This window comes from Saprolegnia parasitica, assembly GCF_000151545.1.
Source record: "Saprolegnia parasitica CBS 223.65 unplaced genomic scaffold supercont2.87, whole genome shotgun sequence".
In the NCBI taxonomy this organism is placed as follows: domain Eukaryota; phylum Oomycota; class Saprolegniomycetes; order Saprolegniales; family Saprolegniaceae; genus Saprolegnia; species Saprolegnia parasitica.
Window position 1 is genome coordinate 82,670 of NW_012156481.1, and position 19,167 is coordinate 101,836.

The window sequence follows — 19,167 nt, forward strand, 5'->3', positions numbered from 1 at the left end:
CATGGCCAGCACCACAAAGAGTATGAGCGCTGTGAGCGCCACGGGCTTGGACACGAGCATGTTGACGGAAAAGACTAGTATGATGGACTCCACCAGCGAGCAAGCAGCGCCAATACACTGTGTCCAACGAGCATGGACAGGAAAGGTGCTGGGCGCTTTGTCCTTGGAACTATGTCGGCTAAGAATGTAGGTCCTATAATGACGCCCGGCGCGATCCTCGGGCATCATCAGGGAAGCGCCATGGAAAAAACCTTTGTTCGGACACCTGCCTTGTCGATCCTTTGTTTCAAAAGACCCATTTTATCAGTTGCTTCTTCATGCGCATGGCGGCCTCCAAGGAGCTCGGATTACTTGTGGTGCTCGCCCTCTTCATTGCCGCCTTTGTCGCGTCGATGAACGCGCTCACATCGTCGAGCCGTTCGCCGGTGCGCGACGAGAGCAGCAACAATACCGTAACGTACACGATGCGTCTCCACCGACTTTTCGGCGCACCCGACGGCGTCAACCGCAGCATGATTGGCGTCAATGGTGGCTTTGGCTGGGACTTTGTCATCCGCGCGCGCGAGGGCCAGCGCCTCGTGGTCCATGTGCTCAACGAACTGGACGAGCCGACGACGATCCATTGGCACGGCATCTTCCAGAACCACAGCAACGCGTACGACGGCGCGTCGCACGTCACGCAGTGTCCGATTCCGGCTGGCGGCCGCCTCACCTACGCGGTCAAGCTTGAGGTAGCTACAAGCGATGTCCAATCGGCCATTTCAACCACCATGTAGCAATATGGCACGTACTGGTGGCACTCGCACCACGGACCTCAGTACATTGATGGTCTCCGCGGACCCATGATCATCGACCCGATCGCGACGCCATCGGTGGCATCCGACGAAGAGCTGATCGTGGAGCTCAGTGACTGGTACCACCGCCAAGGCGCCGACATTGTTGCGGCCATCAACGTACAACGGATCGTTTTTTACATGGAGCTCTCACACTGCAGGTCGTCTAGTCGCCAACCCTCGACATCAACCGCCCCGTGGACATCATCCCCGACGCTGCTCTCGTGAATGGACGAGGGCGCTTCAACTGCTCGTTTGCGGTTGGAGCGTGTGCGCCACAAGCAGCGTACACCATTTTTCACGTGCGCCGCAATGCGTCGTACCGGCTTCGCCTCATCAACACGGCTGCGTTCGCGGGCTTTAACGTGAGCTTGGACGGCCATTCGATGACCGTCGTGAGCGTCGACGGCATCGACGTGGAGCCGAGAACCGTGACGCACCTGCGTATCAACGTCGCCCAGCGCTACGACGTCATCGTGCACGCCAACGCGTCACCTGACAGCAACTTCTGGCTCCGCGCCACAATGAACAACGTGGCGCCGCTCTTCTTTCTCGTGCCACCAACCGGCCAAGACATTTACGGCAAGGCTCTCTGGTCCTACAGCAACGCGACCGACGACGCGCCACGCGACGATGTCACGATGACAGATCGCATCGACTTGGACGAATTGCTTTTGGTGCCGTTGCTAAAGGAAGTGGCGCCCGCGCCCGAGCTCGCCTTCAACTTTACCATCCGCATCCAGAAGAACGACACGACCAACGTCTCGGGTCCGCACGTCGCCATCGATGACGGACCGGCGTTTCCGTACCGGTACACAACGACCACGCCAACGCTCTTCTCGGTGATGAACGACGACCCGCTGCCAGCGGAGATCCACCCGCTCGTGCTGCACCAGAGTCGCACCAGTGTCCAGATTCTGGTCATCAACTACAACCAGGGCGAGCACCCGTTCCACATGCACGGTCACGCGTTTTGGGTCATGGCACACGGCACCAACTTGGCGCATATTCCCAGCATGGAATCGCTCAATGCTCTTGTAGCGCCCATGAAGCGGGACACGGTCGCTGTCGCCGCCTGCGACTCGTTCCGCGGTGAGTGCGTGCAGCCCGGCTGGACCATCTTGCGCGTCGTGCTTGACAACCCCGGTGTTTGGCTCTTCCACTGCCACATTGAATGGGACATGGCCACCGGCATGGGCATGACGCTGATCGTGAACCCGTCGACGCTGCGCTCGATGGGTCTACCGAGCGACATTCAACGCACGTGCGCGGCGCCGTAGCAAGGGAGCTCGACGGCTCTAGTCCACCAAATAAATACATACTAGTAATACATTTGTTGCCTACTAGCCTGTTGACTGGACGCTTTTGTTGACTAAAACAGGAATAGATCGAGTCGATCTGCACAGGATCGGTCGTCGCGTCGACTGGGATATCTAGGATCGCTTTTTAGCCAATCAACGACGCGCTGGTTGGCCCAATTAAATAAAATGCGAGAACGCTATGGATAGCTTGATGATTGTATGGTTTTCAAGAAGAGAGGGTTTAAATTGCGTGTAATGGCTCGCTCATTTCCGAAAATTGAGTTTCAAGAGCATGGCGCCGGCGCTCCCGGACCTTCGCCGGCTCTTCGAGGCGCAGGAACGCATCCCGACCGAGACCGCGCTCGGGATCATCCATGATGCGCTCGACCTCATGGACATGGAGCCCAACGTGCTCGAGATCCAAGCACCCGTCGTCGGTACATGCAGCATTCCGCATCGAACGAGGTGCAGGACGACGCCCCATGTGTAGTCTTTGGCGACCTGCATGGGCAGTTCTTCGACCTGCTCAAGATGCTCGACCAAATCGAGTTCTTTGCCGACAAGCCCGAACATGCAGGTAGTGCCAAGCATGCATATCTATGCGCTGGTATGCGACGATCGAGGTAGATCGCAAGCTGCTCTTCCTCGGCGACTATGTGGATCGGGGCGTCTTTTCGTGCGAAGTCATGCTTTTCCTCCTCTGCATGAAGATACATGTACGACGACCTCTTCTACGATGCGTGTACGAGATGCATGGTGTAGGCGCCAAGCCGCGTCTTCCTCCTGCGAGGCAACCACGAGTGCGAAGCCATCTCGTCCTTCTACGGCTTTCGCCTCGAGTGCAAGGCCAAGTACGGTCTCTCGGTCTACTTTCATTTTATCGAGTGCTTCCGATCGCTGCCGCTGGCTGCCATCCTCGATGCCCCTGATGGACGCATCTTTTGCGTCCACGCAGGCCTTTCGCCCGACCTCGACACGATCGCCGATATTCAGGCCTTGAACCGGCGGCAAGAACCAACAACGAGCGGTCCGCTCTGCGACCTTTTGTGGTCGGACCCGGTGCCCGAGTACGAAGTCGAGCTGCCGCTCGCCGACGAAGGTTGCTTCTATACGTATGCATCGACTCGATCTCATCTGTTTGTACTTAGGCGACAACCGTACACCGCCCGAAGAGACATCGTCCTCCTGTGGAACCAAAACCGGGCTGAAGAAGCGGCCGTCGATCGTACCCGAGACGGCGCGCTGGTCGCCCAACGAGGTACTCTCCACTTCTGCCCAACAAGTCTGCAGAACGAGCATGTTTTTAGGTCCGCGGGTGCTCGTATTACTATGGCTGCTTGGCCGTCTACTCGTTCTTGAACCGCAACAATCTGCTGTGCATTCTGCGCGCGCACGAGCTCCAGGACGAAGGTTTCCTCTTTCACTTTTCGTCACAAGCCTACTTGCCGCTCGACACGCGGCTCGACACGAGCTTCCCGCCTGTCATTACGCTCTTCTCGGCACCGAATTACTGCGACGAGTACAACAACCTCGTACGCCGTCCACCGTTTCAGACCGACTCATAGTGCAGTGGTAGGGGGCCATGATGTACATTTCGGACGCACCCAACGGCTTTGACGTCGAGCAGCTCCAGGCGACGCGACACCCGTTTCCACGCCGATATGCGCAGTCGGAAGGCATGTGGTCACTCTTCGAGTCGACGCTGCCGTACATTCCTCCAAGCACAAAGTTTTTCGAAGACATGGCCGAGCTCAATGACGTCGGCGCCGTGCCCGTCGACTCGGACGAGACGACGGGCACACCACTTCGGCGCTACAGTCGTGGCGCGTCCGCTGTCGGGCTCATCCTTGACGAGCCGGTTGCCATCGACACCCCTGCAAGTACGTCGATCGTCGTGATGAAACAGCACTGTACGAGGCATGCTTCCCTGTTCAGGCGCGGCCAAGCTCAAGCGCCGACGGTCGAGCGAGCGCCATCCGCACGCCCTCAACCCGGAATGGGACGCCATTACCCTTGAGTGGAAGCAAGACAAGAGCATTATGGACGATACATCGAGCACCGTCGACAGTCATCTTTCTCCAGACCAGTCCAAGGTCTGGCTGCCTGTGCCTTGATTGTTGTGGCCAATGAAGTGATGTATGTAGTTCTTTTCGACCAAGGAGCTCGAGATGCTAAAGCTGATGTTTACGCTCATGGACGTGGATGGCGACATGGTGTTGCAGCCCGACGAGATTGCGCGCTTCATCGAACGCATCTTGCGTACGCCGTTGCATGTGTCGAGCGATACCCGCAACAACACACTTTTTTGTCTAGTCGAGCCGATCTCGGACGAAAAGGCCATTCTGTACACCAAGGCCCTCGACTGCAACAAGGACGGCTACGTCGACCTCTCGGATCTGCTCGAATGCGCGGCCAAGATGAAGCAGCGATTCCAGTACGATTGGCACATGCACATTTCGAATGGTACACGGCGAGATGATGGCGTGTCGCATTTAGGCGGCAGCAGCAGCGCACGAAGCGCCGGTGGTCGCTCTGGTACCTCGCGCCGCTCTTTGCGACTGCGTTGGCGCTCGTGTGGCTCAAGGCGGGCAACACTGCGCGCCGGCGTCTCGCACTTTTCTTGCTGCCGTGCATGGGGCTCCTCTACGGTACGCGGCGCCGCGTCATGGAGTGATCCCCTCCTCCACTGCGATGGGATATTTACATGTTGTGGTATGTATGCAACGTCATGGATACGTGTACTTGGTCACCGTCGTCCTTACATGATGCAGCACGGCGTCGTGCCCTTCGTGTCCATCTTGGTCGACGCCGACGTCGCAGCGTGGTGGAACGAAAAGTTGCGACGGAGGTACCCCTTGAGCGCGTTGAGCTCGTCCTGCAGCAGCGTGTACGACGACACAAAGAGGTTGATGTCGGGCTGGTCCGAGAGCATTTGCTCGGCGCACACCTGGACGCGGTACGCAGCTTTCGAGACGCGCATCGCCGCCACGTACGCAGACGACCCTTTCAGCGAGTGCGCTTCGCGCCGGAGTCCGTACAAGTCTTGGCTGCTGTACGCTTCGTCGAGGCGGTGGAGCGCAATATCGAGGCCCATCGCGTACTTGCCGAGGAGGTTGATAAAGAGTTCTTCGTTGCCGCCGCACTGCGAGACCCCGAGAGAGTAGTCGACCGGGTCGCCATCCGGCATCTCGATCGCGAGGACCGCCGACGACGTCACGTTGGTGGCCGGCGGCTTGGGCTCGTCATCGTCGTCGGGCAGCGGCCGGCTCATGGACGACGACTGTTCGCGCCAGTCTTTCCAGTCCTTCGCCACGTCCGTCCGCAGCTCGAGCTTGGTCACATCCGGAAGGCTGTTGGACGTGTTGCGCTTGTGCGGTGGGGTCGCGTCCGTCTCGTCGAGCTGCAAGTCGGGGCCGACCGTGCGCGACGTCACGTGCGTCGACGACTGCGCGTCGAGCAACGCTTGCAGCGGCGACGACCGCGTGAACGACGCGCGGTTGCCGAGCGCAAACATACTCGAGCTCGCGGGTTTCACGCTGCCGCTCGAGTTGGACGTGATGGACGCCAGCGACGTCGTGCCGTCCATCGTCATCGACATCGGGTCTGCACGGTGGTGGAGCGACGGCGCGCCCTGGAGCCGGTACTGGCCCATCTTGGACGGATCTTCGAGCTCCAAGTCCGAGATGGCACGCGCCAAGTCGAGTTCTTGCGTGTGGGTCGACGCGTGCAAGAGGCCGGCGTTCGTCGGCGGCGGCAGTTGGACGCGGTGCACGGCGAGTGGCGCGAGAATGTCATTGTCGATCGACCCGACCGGCGACGGGCCCACGTCCGAGAAGGACGCTTCGTGGAGCAGATACGCAGGCTCCGAGACGCGCAACTCGGGCATGTACCGCCGGCGCATCCAGTACGTAATCATCTTGAGCAAGCCATCCTTGGCAATCGGCTTGACAATGAACTCGTCCATGCCGGCGCTGAGACACTTTTCGCGGTCATCGTTCATCGCATACGCCGTCAAGCCCAGGATCGGGATGCGGTCGAGGCCGCGCTCTTGTTCAAACTCGCGGATGCAGCGCGTCGCCGTGTACCCGTCCATGACGGGCATCTCGCAGTCCATGAAAATCAAGTCGAACGTGTCGTGGTGCTGCTTGTACGCCTCGACCGCGAGCTCGCCGTTGGGCTCCCACTGCAGATAGTGGTCGTCCTCTTGGAGAAAGCACTTGACGACCTCCCAGTTGAAGTCGTTGTCCTCGACCACGAGGATGCGCGCGTGCTTGGGCACGGACGGCGGCGTCGGGATCAAGATCGAGTCGACGGTCGTCGCGCGGTCTTTCCGGCCGCGGGCGCGTTCCGGAAGCTCGTCGTCGTCGTCGAACGTGGACTTGGACACGGCGCGGAGCGCTTCCAGTTTTGCAACGTACTCTTGCGGTGCGAGACGCACGACAACCGAGAAGAAGAAAGTGCTGCCGACATCGCGCTCGCTGTCGACGTCAATGTGCCCGTTCATGAGCTCGACGAGCTGCTTGCAGATCGCGAGGCCGAGGCCCGACCCCGTCGGGTTGTTCTTGCGCGTCCGCTCGAGCTTGGTGAAGAGCGAAAACAAGATCGACTTTTCTTCCGGGTTCATGCCCACGCCCGTGTCGATGACCTGGAAGAGCATCTTGATGTGGCCCGGTGGCACCTCGGCCTGCGCCTGCGTCACGACCGAGCACTTGACCGTGATCGAGCCCTTGTTGGTAAACTTGATCGCGTTCGAGAGCAAGTTGAGTAGGATCTGGCGCAAGCGAATCACGTCACCAATGACAATGTCGGGCACGTCCTTGCCGCGCACGATACCGAGTCGAAGGCCCCGCTCCTTGGCCTTGAGCTTGAAAATGTCGATCGTGTAGTCAAGGAGGTCGTTCATGTAAAACGGAGCCGACTGAATCTCCAAGTGGCCGGCCTCAATCTTGGAGAGGTCGAGAATGTCGTTGATCAAGTTGAGCAAGAGCGACCCCGAGACGTACGCGATGTGCACATACCGTTTCGGCGTCTGGCCGAGCTCCATCTCTTTCAGAAGCTCCATCATGCCGAGGATCCCGTTGAGCGGCGTGCGCAGCTCGTGCGAGAAGGACGCCAAGAAGTTGACCTTGGCCGCTTCCATCTGCTTGCGCGCCGTGTAGTCTTGGCCGACGCCAATCACGCCTTGGATGTTGCCGTGCGGGTCCTTCTTGGACGACGCGTTCACGAGGAGCAGCAAGAAGATGCCTTGCTTGTTGAGAATCGGCAGCTCCATCTCGCCCACGTCGACGCCGAGAAGTGCTTGGTTGAGGAGCCCGCGCACGGTCTCGCGCGACTCGTCAATGATAAACATATCGACGAGCGACATGCCAAGGATCGACTCTTTCTGGTACCCCGTGAGCTTCTCGATCTTTTGGTTCCACTCGATGATGCGCCCGCGCGTGTCGACGCCAAAGATGGGCGCGTTCGCCGTGTCGATGAGCCGCGAGTACTCTTGCTCTTGCGCAATCCGCTCGGTAATGTCTTGGCCAATGCCGACGACGCCGACAATATTGCCTATCGATTGTACGAGGATCAAACTCACGCTGCTCGGAACACAAGACGATGATGATGTACCGTGGAGGTCGTTGCGCGGCGTCGCGTTGAGAAGAATCTCAATTTTGCTACCCGGCCGCGTAATGAGCGGAAACTCAAAGTTGGCCGTTTGGATGCCGTTGAGCGCCTTCTGGAGCACCTCGGCGACCTTGGGCCGCACTTCAGGCGAAATGAACGTCTCGACGAGGTTCTCCCCCATCACCTACACAAGTCGGACGATCCTGAGTTCGGCGAGACAACAAGAAGAGGACGACGCCAACCTCGGCGATCGAGTAGTGTGTGATCTGCGCCGCCTTCTTGTTCCAAATGTTGACGCGCATCTCCGAGTCGACGCCAAAGATCGGCGCGTTGGCCGTATCGATGAGGCGCGCATACTCTTGCTCTTGCGCGATGCGGTCGGTGATGTCTTGGCCAATGCCGACGACGCCAATGACATCGCCGAGCTCGTTGTAGCGCGGCGTCGCGTTGAGCAGAATTTGCACGCGCCGGTCCGTCTTGGTCACGAGCGGAAACTCAAAGTTGGCCGTCTCGACGCCTGTCAGCGCCTTGGCAAAGACCTCGCTGACCGCCTCGCGGAACTCTTCGCTCACAAAGGTCGCGACGAGGTTCTCGCCCATGACCTCGTCCTGCGAGTACTGCGTGATCTCGGCGGCCTTCTTGTTCCAAATGTTGACCGAGCCTTGTGTGTTGACGCCAAAGATCGGCGCGTTCGCCTTGTCGATGAGCCGCGAGTGCTCTTGTTCTTGCGCAATCCGCTCGGTGATGTCTTGGCCAATGCCGACCATGCCCATGACCTTGCCGAGCTCGTTGTAGCGCGGCGTCGCGTTGAGCAAAATCTCGACGCGCCGGTCCGTCTTGGTGATGAGCGGAAACTCAAAGTTGGCCGTCTCGACGCCATTGAGCGCTTTCGAGAGGACGTACCCGACGGCCTTGCGGTAGTCTTCGCTGATAAACTTTTCCACGAGGTTCTGGCCCATCACCTCCTTCTGCGTGTACTGTGTGATCTCGGCGGCCTTCTTGTTCCAAATGTTGACGAGCCCGTTCTGGTCGACGCCAAAGATGGGTGCGTTTGCCGTGTCAATGAGCCGCGTGTACTCCTGCTCTTGCGCAATGCGCTCGGTAATGTCTTGGCCGATGCCGACGACGCCAATGACGTCGCCCATCTGGTCAAAGCGCGCGGTCGCGTTGAGGAGGATGTTGACCTTGCGCCCCGTCTTGGTCACGAGGGGCACCTCAAAGTCGGCCGTCTCGTAGCCTTTCAGCGCTTGCGTGAGCACGAGGTTGACAAGGTGCCGGTACTCTTCGCTGATAAACTTGTCGATGATGTTTTGGCCCATGACCTCGTCGTCCGAGTACTGCGTGATCTCGGCAATCTTCTGGTTCCAAATGTTGACGCGGAGCTCCGAGTCGACGCCAAAGATGGGCGCGTTCGCCTTGTCAATGAGCCGCGAGTACTCTTGCTCTTGCGCGACGCGGTCGGTGATGTCTTGGCCAATGCCGACGACACCGACGATGTTGCCAACCTCGTCGTAGCGCGACGTTGCGTTGAGGAGAATCTCAAGCTGCCGGCCACCGTTCTTGATGTCGAGCGGAAACTCAAAGTTGGCCGTCTCGACGCCATTTAGCGCCTGCGAGAGCACGGCGCCGACCGCGTCGCGGTAGTCGGGCGCAATGAACTCGTCGACGAGGTCCTTCCCCAGGACTTCGTCGGCCGTAAACTGCGTGAGCTCGGCCGCCTTTTTGTTCCAAATGTTGACGCGACCTGCACGTCGACGCCAAAGATCGGCGCATTCGCGCGCTCCAAGATGCGCGAGTAGACGTGCTCGGACGAGATCTTCTCGCTCGAGTGGTTGGTCACGTCCGTGCCGACGAGGACGCATCCGAGCACATTGCGCTGGCTGTCCAAGCGCGGCGCCGCGCTCAGCAGCATGTCGACGAGGTTCGAAGGCGACCCGCACGTCTTGAGCCCGCACTGGAAGACGACGGTCTCGGCCAGCGAGAGCACCTCGTGGAGCTGCTTCTCAATGTTGGCGCGGTTCAGTGGCACATCGCTGAGCGTCGCCGGCACGAACGCATCGATGAAGCTAATACCGACCTTGTCGGACGCGTAGCAGTCGAGGACGCGCTCGGCGCGGTGGTTCATGTAGGTCACGACGCCGTCGACATCGAGCTCGAAGACGACGCTGCCCATGGCCTCGAGGATACCTTCGTGGTCGACGGCTGGTCGCGCTTCCTCGTGTTCGCCGTCCGACGACGTGCTGCGGCGCTGCGGTGGCCGCCGGGACGACGTGCTTGTCCGCCGATCCATCGTGTTGCCCGGGCAACTTGCGCAATACAGAGATGGCGCAGGGCCAATGTCGACCGGATAGATATCCGGATATCCGACCCGCCTGCCGATTTTAGCGTAGTTTCGGCACGCGACTTGGCCGCCGTCGCCACAAGAGACGTGTGCGTGCGGTGCGTAGCTTCGTAATGCAGGCACGTATGGCAGCGTGGTCCATGCATCCTCAAGGAATCACAGCCAGCATGGGGAAACTCGCTTCACTTGGACTGACCACTTGGGCGAGAGTCCACCAGTGTCCGGCATCATCCCACGCACGCTGCCATGCAACGAAACGTGCATGAGAGCTTTCACCATGGCGCAGCTCCATGGCGCCAGCTCAATACGGCGCCCATGCCAATCTTACATCTGAGCTGGCTATGGCTGGCCCCACGGAATGCTTCTCTTCTGGACCGCTCGAGCTGCCGCGTAATGCGTTTTGACAAGCCCATGGTGGCTTCGGTTCGGTAAGTAGCTCGACCACAGACCGAGCTGCAGCAAGCAACGATGGGGTTGTAAAGCTACTACTTCCTGGGTCGATTGGCACGTGCGTCAGTTGTGGCTAAACGAGGATGATTTGCCTGTCAAGTGCGATTCAATTCGGCACATGCCGAATACAATCGCGTGCGCCGGATAGCCAGTGCCTCTGGTATCCGGATTGCATTTCGCGTTTGGTCGGCTCTCGAAGGATGATCGACAAGCGCCTCTTCAAGCCCGTCAAGGTCTTCTCGATCGGTCTCTGCTCTGCGATCGCGGTCAAGCTCGTGCTCTTCACCGAGTACAAGACGCCCATGGGCCTGCCGCAGCAAGACCACTGCTTCTCCGCGGTACGTGCCAGCATCGCCATCTCGTCTCCTCTCATGCCAGGCCATAGCTGCAACGCTACACGCAGGACCAGCTCGACAAGTTCTTCAAGGTCGACGACCTCGGCAAGACGACCAAGGAATAAGCCGCGGGATGTACAAGCAAATGTCTATTCTTCCTACGATAGTGTGTGCATTACGACTCGGGCTCGGGCGCGTCCGAGGACGACGACGGCGCAGGCTTGAAGACCGCGTACTGCGGCCGCGCCGATGGCTTGCGTGTCACGGCGCGCGACGACCCGCGCTGCGACCCGTAGAGGCCCGTGCGCGCAGGCGGCGCCATCATCGCGTTGAGCGGGTTACCGTCGTGCGACGCCGGCGCCGACGGCCCGCGGCTCGGTGGTGCCATCAAGGCCGCGAGCGGATCGTTAGTGGCTTGGGACGCGGGCGCCGACATGGCGGCGGCCGGGAAGCTCGTGGGCGGCGCCGACGGCGCTTCGTCCTCGGCGTCGTCGGCGCCACCGGCCGACGGGAACACCCACCGGTTCTTCTCCTTGTCAAAGTACGGCTGCGGCTCGTTGTCGGGCAGCTGGACGACGCTCGCATCGCCGACGGGCTCGAGCTTGTTCATCAAAAACTCCTTGATGCCCAGCGATGGCACAAAGCTCCACATGCTGCGCCCGCTCTTGGACCCTGTACTGCTCGGCGGCGGCGTCTTGGCCTTGGCCTTGGTCGGCGACGGCTCGGGCTTTGTCGGCTCGTCGACCGTCGCCGCCTTCTTGAGCTGCGGCGAGTCGGCCGGGAGCTTGGTCGTGTTGGACTCTTGGGTAAAGCTGTGGCTCCGGTGCAAGGGCGGGTGCGCGGCCACAGGCGCGTCGACGGGTCCGACGCTCGGCGCTCGCGGTGGCAGCACACCCGACGACGACGACGACGACCCGGGCCCAAAATGTTGTTGGTGTTGCTGCTGCTGCTGCTGCGGCTGCTGGTGCTGGCTGCTGCTGGAGCTCGGACCAAAGGCGTGGTGGCGCATCGGCGCGCCGTTGGACCCGGGACCACCGTGCAAGGGTCCGCTGTGGTTGGACCCGGGCCCGCCGTAATTGCTGTGGTTGGACCCTGGCGCCGGCGGGAAGAGGTGCTGCGGGAACCCCGGTTGCGCCGACTGGGGACCCGACGACGACGACGGAATCGGCTGCGGCATGGGCGGTGCGTCGTTGACCATTTCGTCGAGCTTCTTGTCGATCTTGGCGCGGAGCGAGGCAAAGAGGCCTTTCGACTCCTTCACGGCCGCCGCGTCCACGCGGTCTTGGCCCAGATGCAGCTTGAGTCGGTCCTCGAGCACGTCGAGCTGGAGCTTGACATTGTCGAGGTACGGCGAGAGCTTTTGCTTGGCGCTGATCGCTTCCAACTGCTTCCGCATCGCGTCCACGTACTTGTACGCGTCGTCGCAGCGCCCGAGGTCGGCGAGCAGCGACGCGTAAATGTACTTGTAGCCCTGGAGCGGCATGAGCAGCGCGGGCTTGGTCACGTGCTCGATGACTTCGGTCAAGTGGATCGTCTCGGGCCGCACAAACGACCGCGCCTCCGACTGCGCGCCACCAATTAGCACCAAGCGCGCACTCGGCGACGGTGCCTCAAGCGGCGCGCCGGCCAAGAGATAGCACACGTGCGCCGCGTATACGTTCTGCGCTTCGGTCGCGAGCCGGTCGCCGAGGCTCAGGAGCGCCGCGTTTGTGTCCTTGGTCGGATTCGCAATCCACATGACCACGTGCGAGAGCCAGTTGGCGAGCAGCGGCGACGCCGCCGCCGACGTTGACGCCGCCGCGTTCAGCGGCACGGGCTCTTGCACGCTCTTCTCGCCCAGGTCGCCAAAGAGCAAGAGGAGCGACCGGAGCGGGTCCGCCGGCGTGTACTGGCTCGCGACAAAGGCTTGGACGACCGCCTACCGAAGGTTGAGTTACGACGAGCGCGACGCGACGACCTTGTAGGCGTCTGGATCGACAAACGAGGCGATGAGCATCGCTTGCGGCCACAAGCTGGCGGCCGTGGCGATCTCGATCGCGCCTTGGCGGTCGCCGGCGAGCAGCAGCTGGCGCATGCGATGCGACGCGTCGGGCGACTAGACGCGCATGAGCATATATATCTGCATTGGAAACGTGGGAATGCATACAGCGACAATCGACGGCGCGTGGACGTCGTGCGATACGGTCGGCCGCCGGGCGAGCGTGTTTTGGAGCAGCTGCAAGACGAGGATCTCGGGCGCTTGCGCATCGCGGGTCGCAATGCGCCCGTGCGTCTTGACAAACACTTCGATCAGTTCCCAGAGAAGCTTGGCGTCGTCGTCTGCGGCCGTCGCCCCTTGGCTCTGGAGGTACTTTCTACAGCAGTCGAGTGGCATCAGGCCCACGGGATGCTTCATGATGACGTACAAAACGGCGTCGTCGGTCGTCGACGGCTGCGCGAGCGGGCCCGGGAAGGCCTGGAGGCGCTGCCAGTAGGCGTCGTTCGGGTGCAGCTGGTCCATTGTGTAGAGCACGATCGGGCCCTTGCGCAACTCGCCATCGTCGACGGGCTCGTCAAACGACGCCTGGTGCGCCCTACAGAGCAGCGTGAGACGAAATGTATCCATCGATCAACAACGTACAGGGGGCGAGGACTGTTGCGCGTCGCGAAATGGTTGAGCTTGAGCTTGCGCTTCGGAAACATGGCCGCAACCGTGCCGCCAAAGCCAAACGTCACCAAAGCAGACGGCGGCAGCACGCGCGGATCCTTGTACGTTTGGCTCGTCCGCACCGGCGCCTTGGCGGGCACAGGTGCCATCGTCGACGTCGCTACAGGTGCTGCTTGGTACTGCTTCTTGAGCGCACGACTCATTTGCGGTGGAGCTGGCTCGTACGACGACGAGGGCGTCGTCGGCGCCGCTTGCGCCTTAGGCACAAAGAACGACGGCTTCTTGGGCTTCCCGGCCGAGGGTGCAGGCTGGTGCCCGTACGCGGCCGGCACTGCAGCGTACACTGGTGCTGGCTCGGGCGTGTACGACGGCTGCGCATAGCCAACGGGTTGACCGTACGTGTTGGCGTTGGTGGCGTACGATGGCTGCTGGTACGACGCGTGCGGCGCCGTGTAGCCAGTTGGCTGTTGGTACGGCGTTGGTAGTGGTTGCTGGAACGCTTGCTGCGGAAACGTCGCCGCCGGCTGCTGATAGGGCACTGACCGCGGATACGCAACTGCGGGTTGCGGATACGCGGCTCCTGGCTGCTGGTAGGCCGGCTCTGGCGTGTACGCGGCCTGCTCTTGGTGCAAGTGCGCGCCTTGGGCGCCGTAGGTCGCCGCACTCTGTGCTCCGCCGCGCGGAGAAAACGTCGACTGCTGGTACGACGCAGCAAACGGATCCGCTGTCGCCGACTCGCCAAACTGAGGCGCGTCAAACGCAGACGGGGTGTCAAACGCAGACGGGGCGTCAAACGCAGACGGGGCGTCAAACGCAGATGAGGCGTCAAATGCAGATGAGGCGTCAAACGCAGCACCGAAACCGGTTGCATCGGGCGCCGACTCGAACAGCTCGGCTGCATCGTGGCTCGGCTCGTCGTTGTGCGAAGGCGTTGGCAATGACGGCTCGGCGGCGACGACGCTGGCGTTCTCGACGTGGCAAACCGGCGCGGGGCTACCAACATGCGCATTCACGGGAGCGCTGCTGTATGACAACGGCGCGGGTCTCTCGTGGACGGACGCCGGGGTTCCAAAGGCCGTCGGCACAGAGCTGAAGCCTATGCTTGGTGGCCCAAAGCCGCTCGGCGTCGAGTCAAAGGTCGCAAACGTAATCTCCGTGCCATTGGTCGGCGAAAAAAGCGAGTCGGCCATCGGCACGTCGTCATCGTCGTCGGCCTCGAGCTCGATGCGCAGTGGCGCAGCAACCACCGCGCTGCCGTCGTAGTCGGGGTAGTCGGGAATGTCGCTGTACGACTCGGGACGCCCCGTAAAGACAACAGGCGCCTCCACCACAGGCGACGCGACCGACGGCGGTGCGGCTGCAAAGGTCGCTGGCAACGAGCGAGGTGCGACAGCCTTTGGTGCCGGCGTCGACGCCGACGTTTCGACACCACCGGTCGACATTACCGATGCCACCGCAGGTGTCTCGTACGCTGGGCCAGAGTTCAACGATGATTGAGCGTCAACCGATGTCGCATGCACGGAAGCTTCGTACACTGGCCCTGGTGCTTCGTACACCGGCGTGGGAGCTTCGTACACCGGCGCGGGAGCTTCGTACACCGGCGCGGGAGCTTCGTACACCGGCGCGGGAGCTTCGTACACCGGCGTGGGAGCTTCGTACACCGGCGCAGGAGCTTCGTACACAGGCGCAGGAGCTTCGTACCCCGGCGCGGGCGCGTCAAACACCTGCTCGGGAGCATCGTACACCGGGGCTGGCGCGTCGTACCCCGGCGCCGCGGCATCAAAACCAGACATCGGTGGCGCGTCAAAGGCCGTCGACTCCCCGTACGCATGTCCATCGTAGTTGTACGCGTCGTGATGGTATTGCGCGTGCGGTGCCGCCTGCTCAAAGTGGTTTTGCGCGTCAAACTCGTGCTCGTGCTGGGTAGCGTCGTAGCCATACGCCGGCTCTGCGTACGTGTGCTGTTCAAACCCAGCGTCAAAGCCGTGGTCGGCCGAGGCGCCAAACAGGCTCGACACGTCTGGGGCATCCGGTGAGCTGGCAAAGAGGCTGTCGGCACGGTTGTCGGTGGGCGCGTGACTGAACGACGGCGCCTCATTGTCGCTCGCATCGGCAAACAGCGATGCCGCCGTGTCGTCGGGCACCGGCGGCGCCAGCCCAATGACCGACGACCCGTAGTAGGCCTCGCCAGCGTTCGCCGACGCATCGCTCTGTTGCGGGAACCACGGGTCATGGGACGCGCCGAAATGCTCACGTGCGTGGTCGTCGCCGCGGGGCGAAGCATCGTACACGGGCTCATCGCCGCCAAACCCGCTGCCGTCGACAGCCGAGTGCCCAAACACGGATGACGCCGAGTGCGCGTCAAAGGGCGTCGTGTCGTGCTGCTCTGGATGCGCCGTCGGCGGCTGGTCGAACGCTGTCGATGCAGTTGCAAACAACGAAGCGGCGTCTCCGCTATCTTCTGGCGCCGTGGACGGGGCGTTGTCCGTTGGCGACGTGGCCGAGGCGGGCGCTGCCGTCGAGAAACCATCGTCAGTCGACAGGTTCCAGCCCCATTCGTTGTTATACGAGTCGTTGCCAAACTCGCCGCCAAAGTGGGGGTTGGTGTCTTGGCCAAACAACTCGTCGGCGGAGGGCTCGTCGACGGGCGCCGAGACGACCGGCGACTCCACGGCAAGCGGTGCTGCTGGCGCCGACGAGAAGCCATGGTCGTTGTCGGTCGACGGGTTCCAGCCCAATCCTTCGCTGTATGGCTCGTTGCTGAACTCGCCGCCAAAGTCGGGATTCGTCTCGGGTACAAAGGCGGCAGCCTCGGCCGCCGGGGCTTCGGCGGGAGCTGAAACGACTCGTGTCTCGACTGCTGGCATGGGAGGCGCAGCTAGCGACGCCGAGAAGCCATTGTCAGTTGACTGGTTCCAGCCCCACTCGCTGTTGTGCGAGTCGTTGCCAATGTCCGGGTTGCTGTCTGGGCCAAACAACTCGTCGGCCGTGGGCTCTTCAATAGGCACTGGTACCGCTTCTTGCTCGTACTGAAGCACGTCACCGTCGTTGCTTTCGTCGGTCGGCGGGTTCCAGCCCCACTCGCTGTTGTGCGAATCATTGCCAAACTCGCCGCCAAAGTCCGGGTTGGTGTCTTGGCCAAATAGCGCGTCGGCCGCAGGTTCTGCCACGGACACAAACGCAGCGGGCGGCCCCACCATCGTCGATGGCGGCACGGCAACCACGCTGGTATCGTCTTCAACGGACGGGTTCCAGCCCCACTCTTCGCTGTACGGCTGGTTGGTAAATTCGCCGTCAAAGTCGGGGTTCGACTCGGGTACAAAGGCGGCAGCCTCGGCCGTCGGGGCTTCAACGAGTGTCGGTGCGGTCACGTCCGCGCTGACTGCGGACGAGACGCCATCGTCGGTGGACGGGTTCCAGCCCCACTCTTCGTTGTACGAGTCGTTGCCAAACTCGCCGCCAAAGTCGGGGTTCGTCTCTGGTACAAATTGCGCGTCAGCCGTGCGCTCTTCAACGGGCACAGGTGCCACTTCTTGCTCGTACTCAGGCACGCCACCGTCGTTGCTCGCGTCGGTCGACGGGGTCCACTCGTTACCAAACTCGCCGCCAAAGTTCGGGTTGGTGTCTTGCGCCGAGGTCGCGTCCGCAGCCGGCGTCGACACGCTTTCTTGCATCACTGTCACCGGTGCATCGGGCAACGAGATACCCACGTCCTCTTCCACCGACGGGTTCCAGCCCCACTCTTCGTTGTACGACTCGTTGCTGAACTCGCCACCAAAGTCTGGGTTGGTCTCTTGGGCAAAAGCACCGTCGTCGGCTTCCGACACAACCACCGAGGCAGCAGGCTCGTGCAATGACGCCGCGCGAATGCCCTCGTGCTGAGCCTCGGGCACGATGCTCGGCTCGTCGTGGCCTTCGCCGTCCAGCGCAAGTTCGGACGTCGACACAAAAAGCGAGTCCGCAGCGGGCGCATCAACGGACGCAAGCATGTCGGCGGCCGGCTTCCAGTCGTCATTGTGTGTCTCATGGTCGAATGCGCCGCCAACATCGGGGCTCGCTTCGGCAACCTCGACGGGTGCTTCCGTCTCCACGACCGGCTCCGCGTACGAGGGATCGTCGACCTCGGGCAGCCCGGCGGCGGCAGCGAGTTCCGGCATCTCGCTCGACGGTGCGTCGGTCTCGTCGTCGTGCCAGGTCTCGTGTGCATCGGGTACAGTCTGTGCATCGTGGTCATTCCACGACTCGAAAGTCGTCGTAGCCTCGTCTTGGGCAACCACGGGCTCGACGCCTGCATCGGCGACCACGGCAACGGCGGGTGTTACCGGTGGCACGTCGTCGACCATAGGTGCACTCTCGTCTTCGCTAATGTCCAGCGACTCGTCTGCAGACCACGCTGCCGCCGGCGTATCGGTATCCGTGAACGCGTTGACAGCGAACGGCACATGTGGTGCGACATCTTGGATGTCTTGCACGGCGAACGACGGAATGGGCTCGTCGATGGCAGGCGGTTCTTCCCACTGTGTATGCGCCGCGACTGCTTCCACCGCAGTCACGGCATCGGTGACCGACAATGGGAGGTCGTCCGCGCCGGTAATGTCGACGGGCGCCACGTCGGGTTCGTTTAGGTACGCGTCCGGCGGGCCGTCCAGCGACAAGCGGTCGGACCGCGGCGACGACGCGAGCGAGAGGTCGTCGGTCGAGCCCCACCCGTTGTCGTTGCCGTCGACGTCAACGTCGTTCAGGTCCAGAACATTCGTCGACGGCATGGGCGCCCCGAGCGTGATCGAGCGCGACGGCGACCCGGCGCCGTACGAGACGCTGCTTCTCGTATCTTTTTTGTGGTCATCGCCATGCCACTGCCACTGGTTGCCATGGGTGCTCGATGCTGCTGCAATCTCGGTGGGCGCCTCGTTGGTCGGAAACGCAGCTTCCGATGCACTGTCGTCTTCTTGCTCATCGTCGCCAAAGTCCAGCTCCGACCCAAACGCACCCTCGGGCGCCGTCGGGCTGAGGCAGTCACTGCCTGCTCGCCAGTCCGAGACCACCGGCGGTGGAACAGCCGCAACGTGCGGAGCAGCCTTGGGTTCGTCGTCGTCGTCAAACTCGAGCTCGTCGTCGTCGCGGCCAAGCAAGTGTGATGGCGAATCCGTGCCCCAGCCATGGGCACTGTCATTGTCGTCGGCAAAGAGATCCACGTCCGACATACCGAGCGAGAGCGGGTCCGCCGCCGGCGCTGTGTGGTGGGCCTTCATGCGCTGCTCCGTGAGCAGATCATCTACGACGTGGCTAGGCACCGAGTACCGGCTGCCATCGCGCGGGGGCATGAAGGGCTTGTTGCGCGTCGAGGGCGTCGCGCTCGGGTTGATGGTCAACGTCGACGTCCGCGGGGATTTCGGCGCTTGGCCGCGTGTCGACGTCGTCATACCATCTTGGTCGACGACCTCCCATCCTTCCGACGTGTTGGACGGAGGTCCATAGCGGGGCCCATGACCCTGCCGCGGAGGTCCATGGCCCGGCAACATGCGGGCTTCCTGCTGTTTCCTCGTTTGCTGCAAAAGAACCGCAAGTTAAAAATACACGACTCAATCCTCCGAGAATACATATTCGCAGCACAGCGACGTCGACGCCCGCATTGGCCGGTCCTACAGCT

At 61.7% G+C, this 19,167-nt stretch overlaps 5 protein-coding genes across 5 annotated transcripts; 3 read left to right on the top strand and 2 right to left on the bottom strand.

The window, feature by feature from the left end:
• Window positions 1-323: 323 nt before the first annotated feature.
• Window positions 324-2,113, top strand: SPRG_12066 (hypothetical protein; the record flags this gene model as incomplete). Its single annotated transcript, XM_012351832.1, has 3 exons — window positions 324-731; window positions 777-953; window positions 1,004-2,113. 3 exons carry the CDS (start codon window positions 324-326, stop codon window positions 2,111-2,113), a joined length of 1,695 nt encoding a protein of 564 aa, XP_012207222.1.
• Window positions 2,114-2,426: 313 nt separating this feature from the next.
• On the top strand, window positions 2,427-4,808 carry SPRG_12067 (hypothetical protein; the record flags this gene model as incomplete). Its single annotated transcript, XM_012351833.1, has 11 exons — window positions 2,427-2,571; window positions 2,625-2,711; window positions 2,762-2,850; window positions 2,897-3,233; window positions 3,283-3,392; window positions 3,442-3,666; window positions 3,711-4,014; window positions 4,070-4,227; window positions 4,279-4,393; window positions 4,448-4,568; window positions 4,631-4,808. The coding sequence occupies 11 exons, from the start codon at window positions 2,427-2,429 to the stop codon at window positions 4,806-4,808; spliced, it is 1,869 nt and encodes a 622-aa protein (XP_012207223.1).
• Window positions 4,809-4,826: 18 nt separating this feature from the next.
• SPRG_12068 (hypothetical protein) lies at window positions 4,827-9,960 on the bottom strand. Its single transcript, XM_012351834.1, has 4 exons — window positions 9,489-9,960; window positions 7,987-9,462; window positions 7,748-7,928; window positions 4,827-7,687 (listed from the first exon to the last, which is right to left on the bottom strand). Exons 1-4 carry the CDS (start codon window positions 9,915-9,917, stop codon window positions 4,893-4,895), a joined length of 4,881 nt encoding a protein of 1,626 aa, XP_012207224.1. The 5' UTR covers window positions 9,918-9,960; the 3' UTR covers window positions 4,827-4,892.
• Window positions 9,961-10,720: 760 nt separating this feature from the next.
• SPRG_12069 (hypothetical protein) lies at window positions 10,721-11,030 on the top strand. Its single transcript, XM_012351835.1, has 2 exons — window positions 10,721-10,873; window positions 10,921-11,030. The coding sequence occupies exons 1-2, from the start codon at window positions 10,736-10,738 to the stop codon at window positions 10,993-10,995; spliced, it is 213 nt and encodes a 70-aa protein (XP_012207225.1). The 5' UTR covers window positions 10,721-10,735; the 3' UTR covers window positions 10,996-11,030.
• SPRG_12070 (hypothetical protein) lies at window positions 11,011-19,079 on the bottom strand. The gene is made up of 5 exons (XM_012351836.1): window positions 13,491-19,079; window positions 13,276-13,443; window positions 13,017-13,224; window positions 12,828-12,965; window positions 11,011-12,788 (listed from the first exon to the last, which is right to left on the bottom strand). Exons 1-5 carry the CDS (start codon window positions 19,037-19,039, stop codon window positions 11,046-11,048), a joined length of 7,806 nt encoding a protein of 2,601 aa, XP_012207226.1. The 5' UTR covers window positions 19,040-19,079; the 3' UTR covers window positions 11,011-11,045.
• Between the last annotated feature and the right edge of the window lie 88 nt (window positions 19,080-19,167).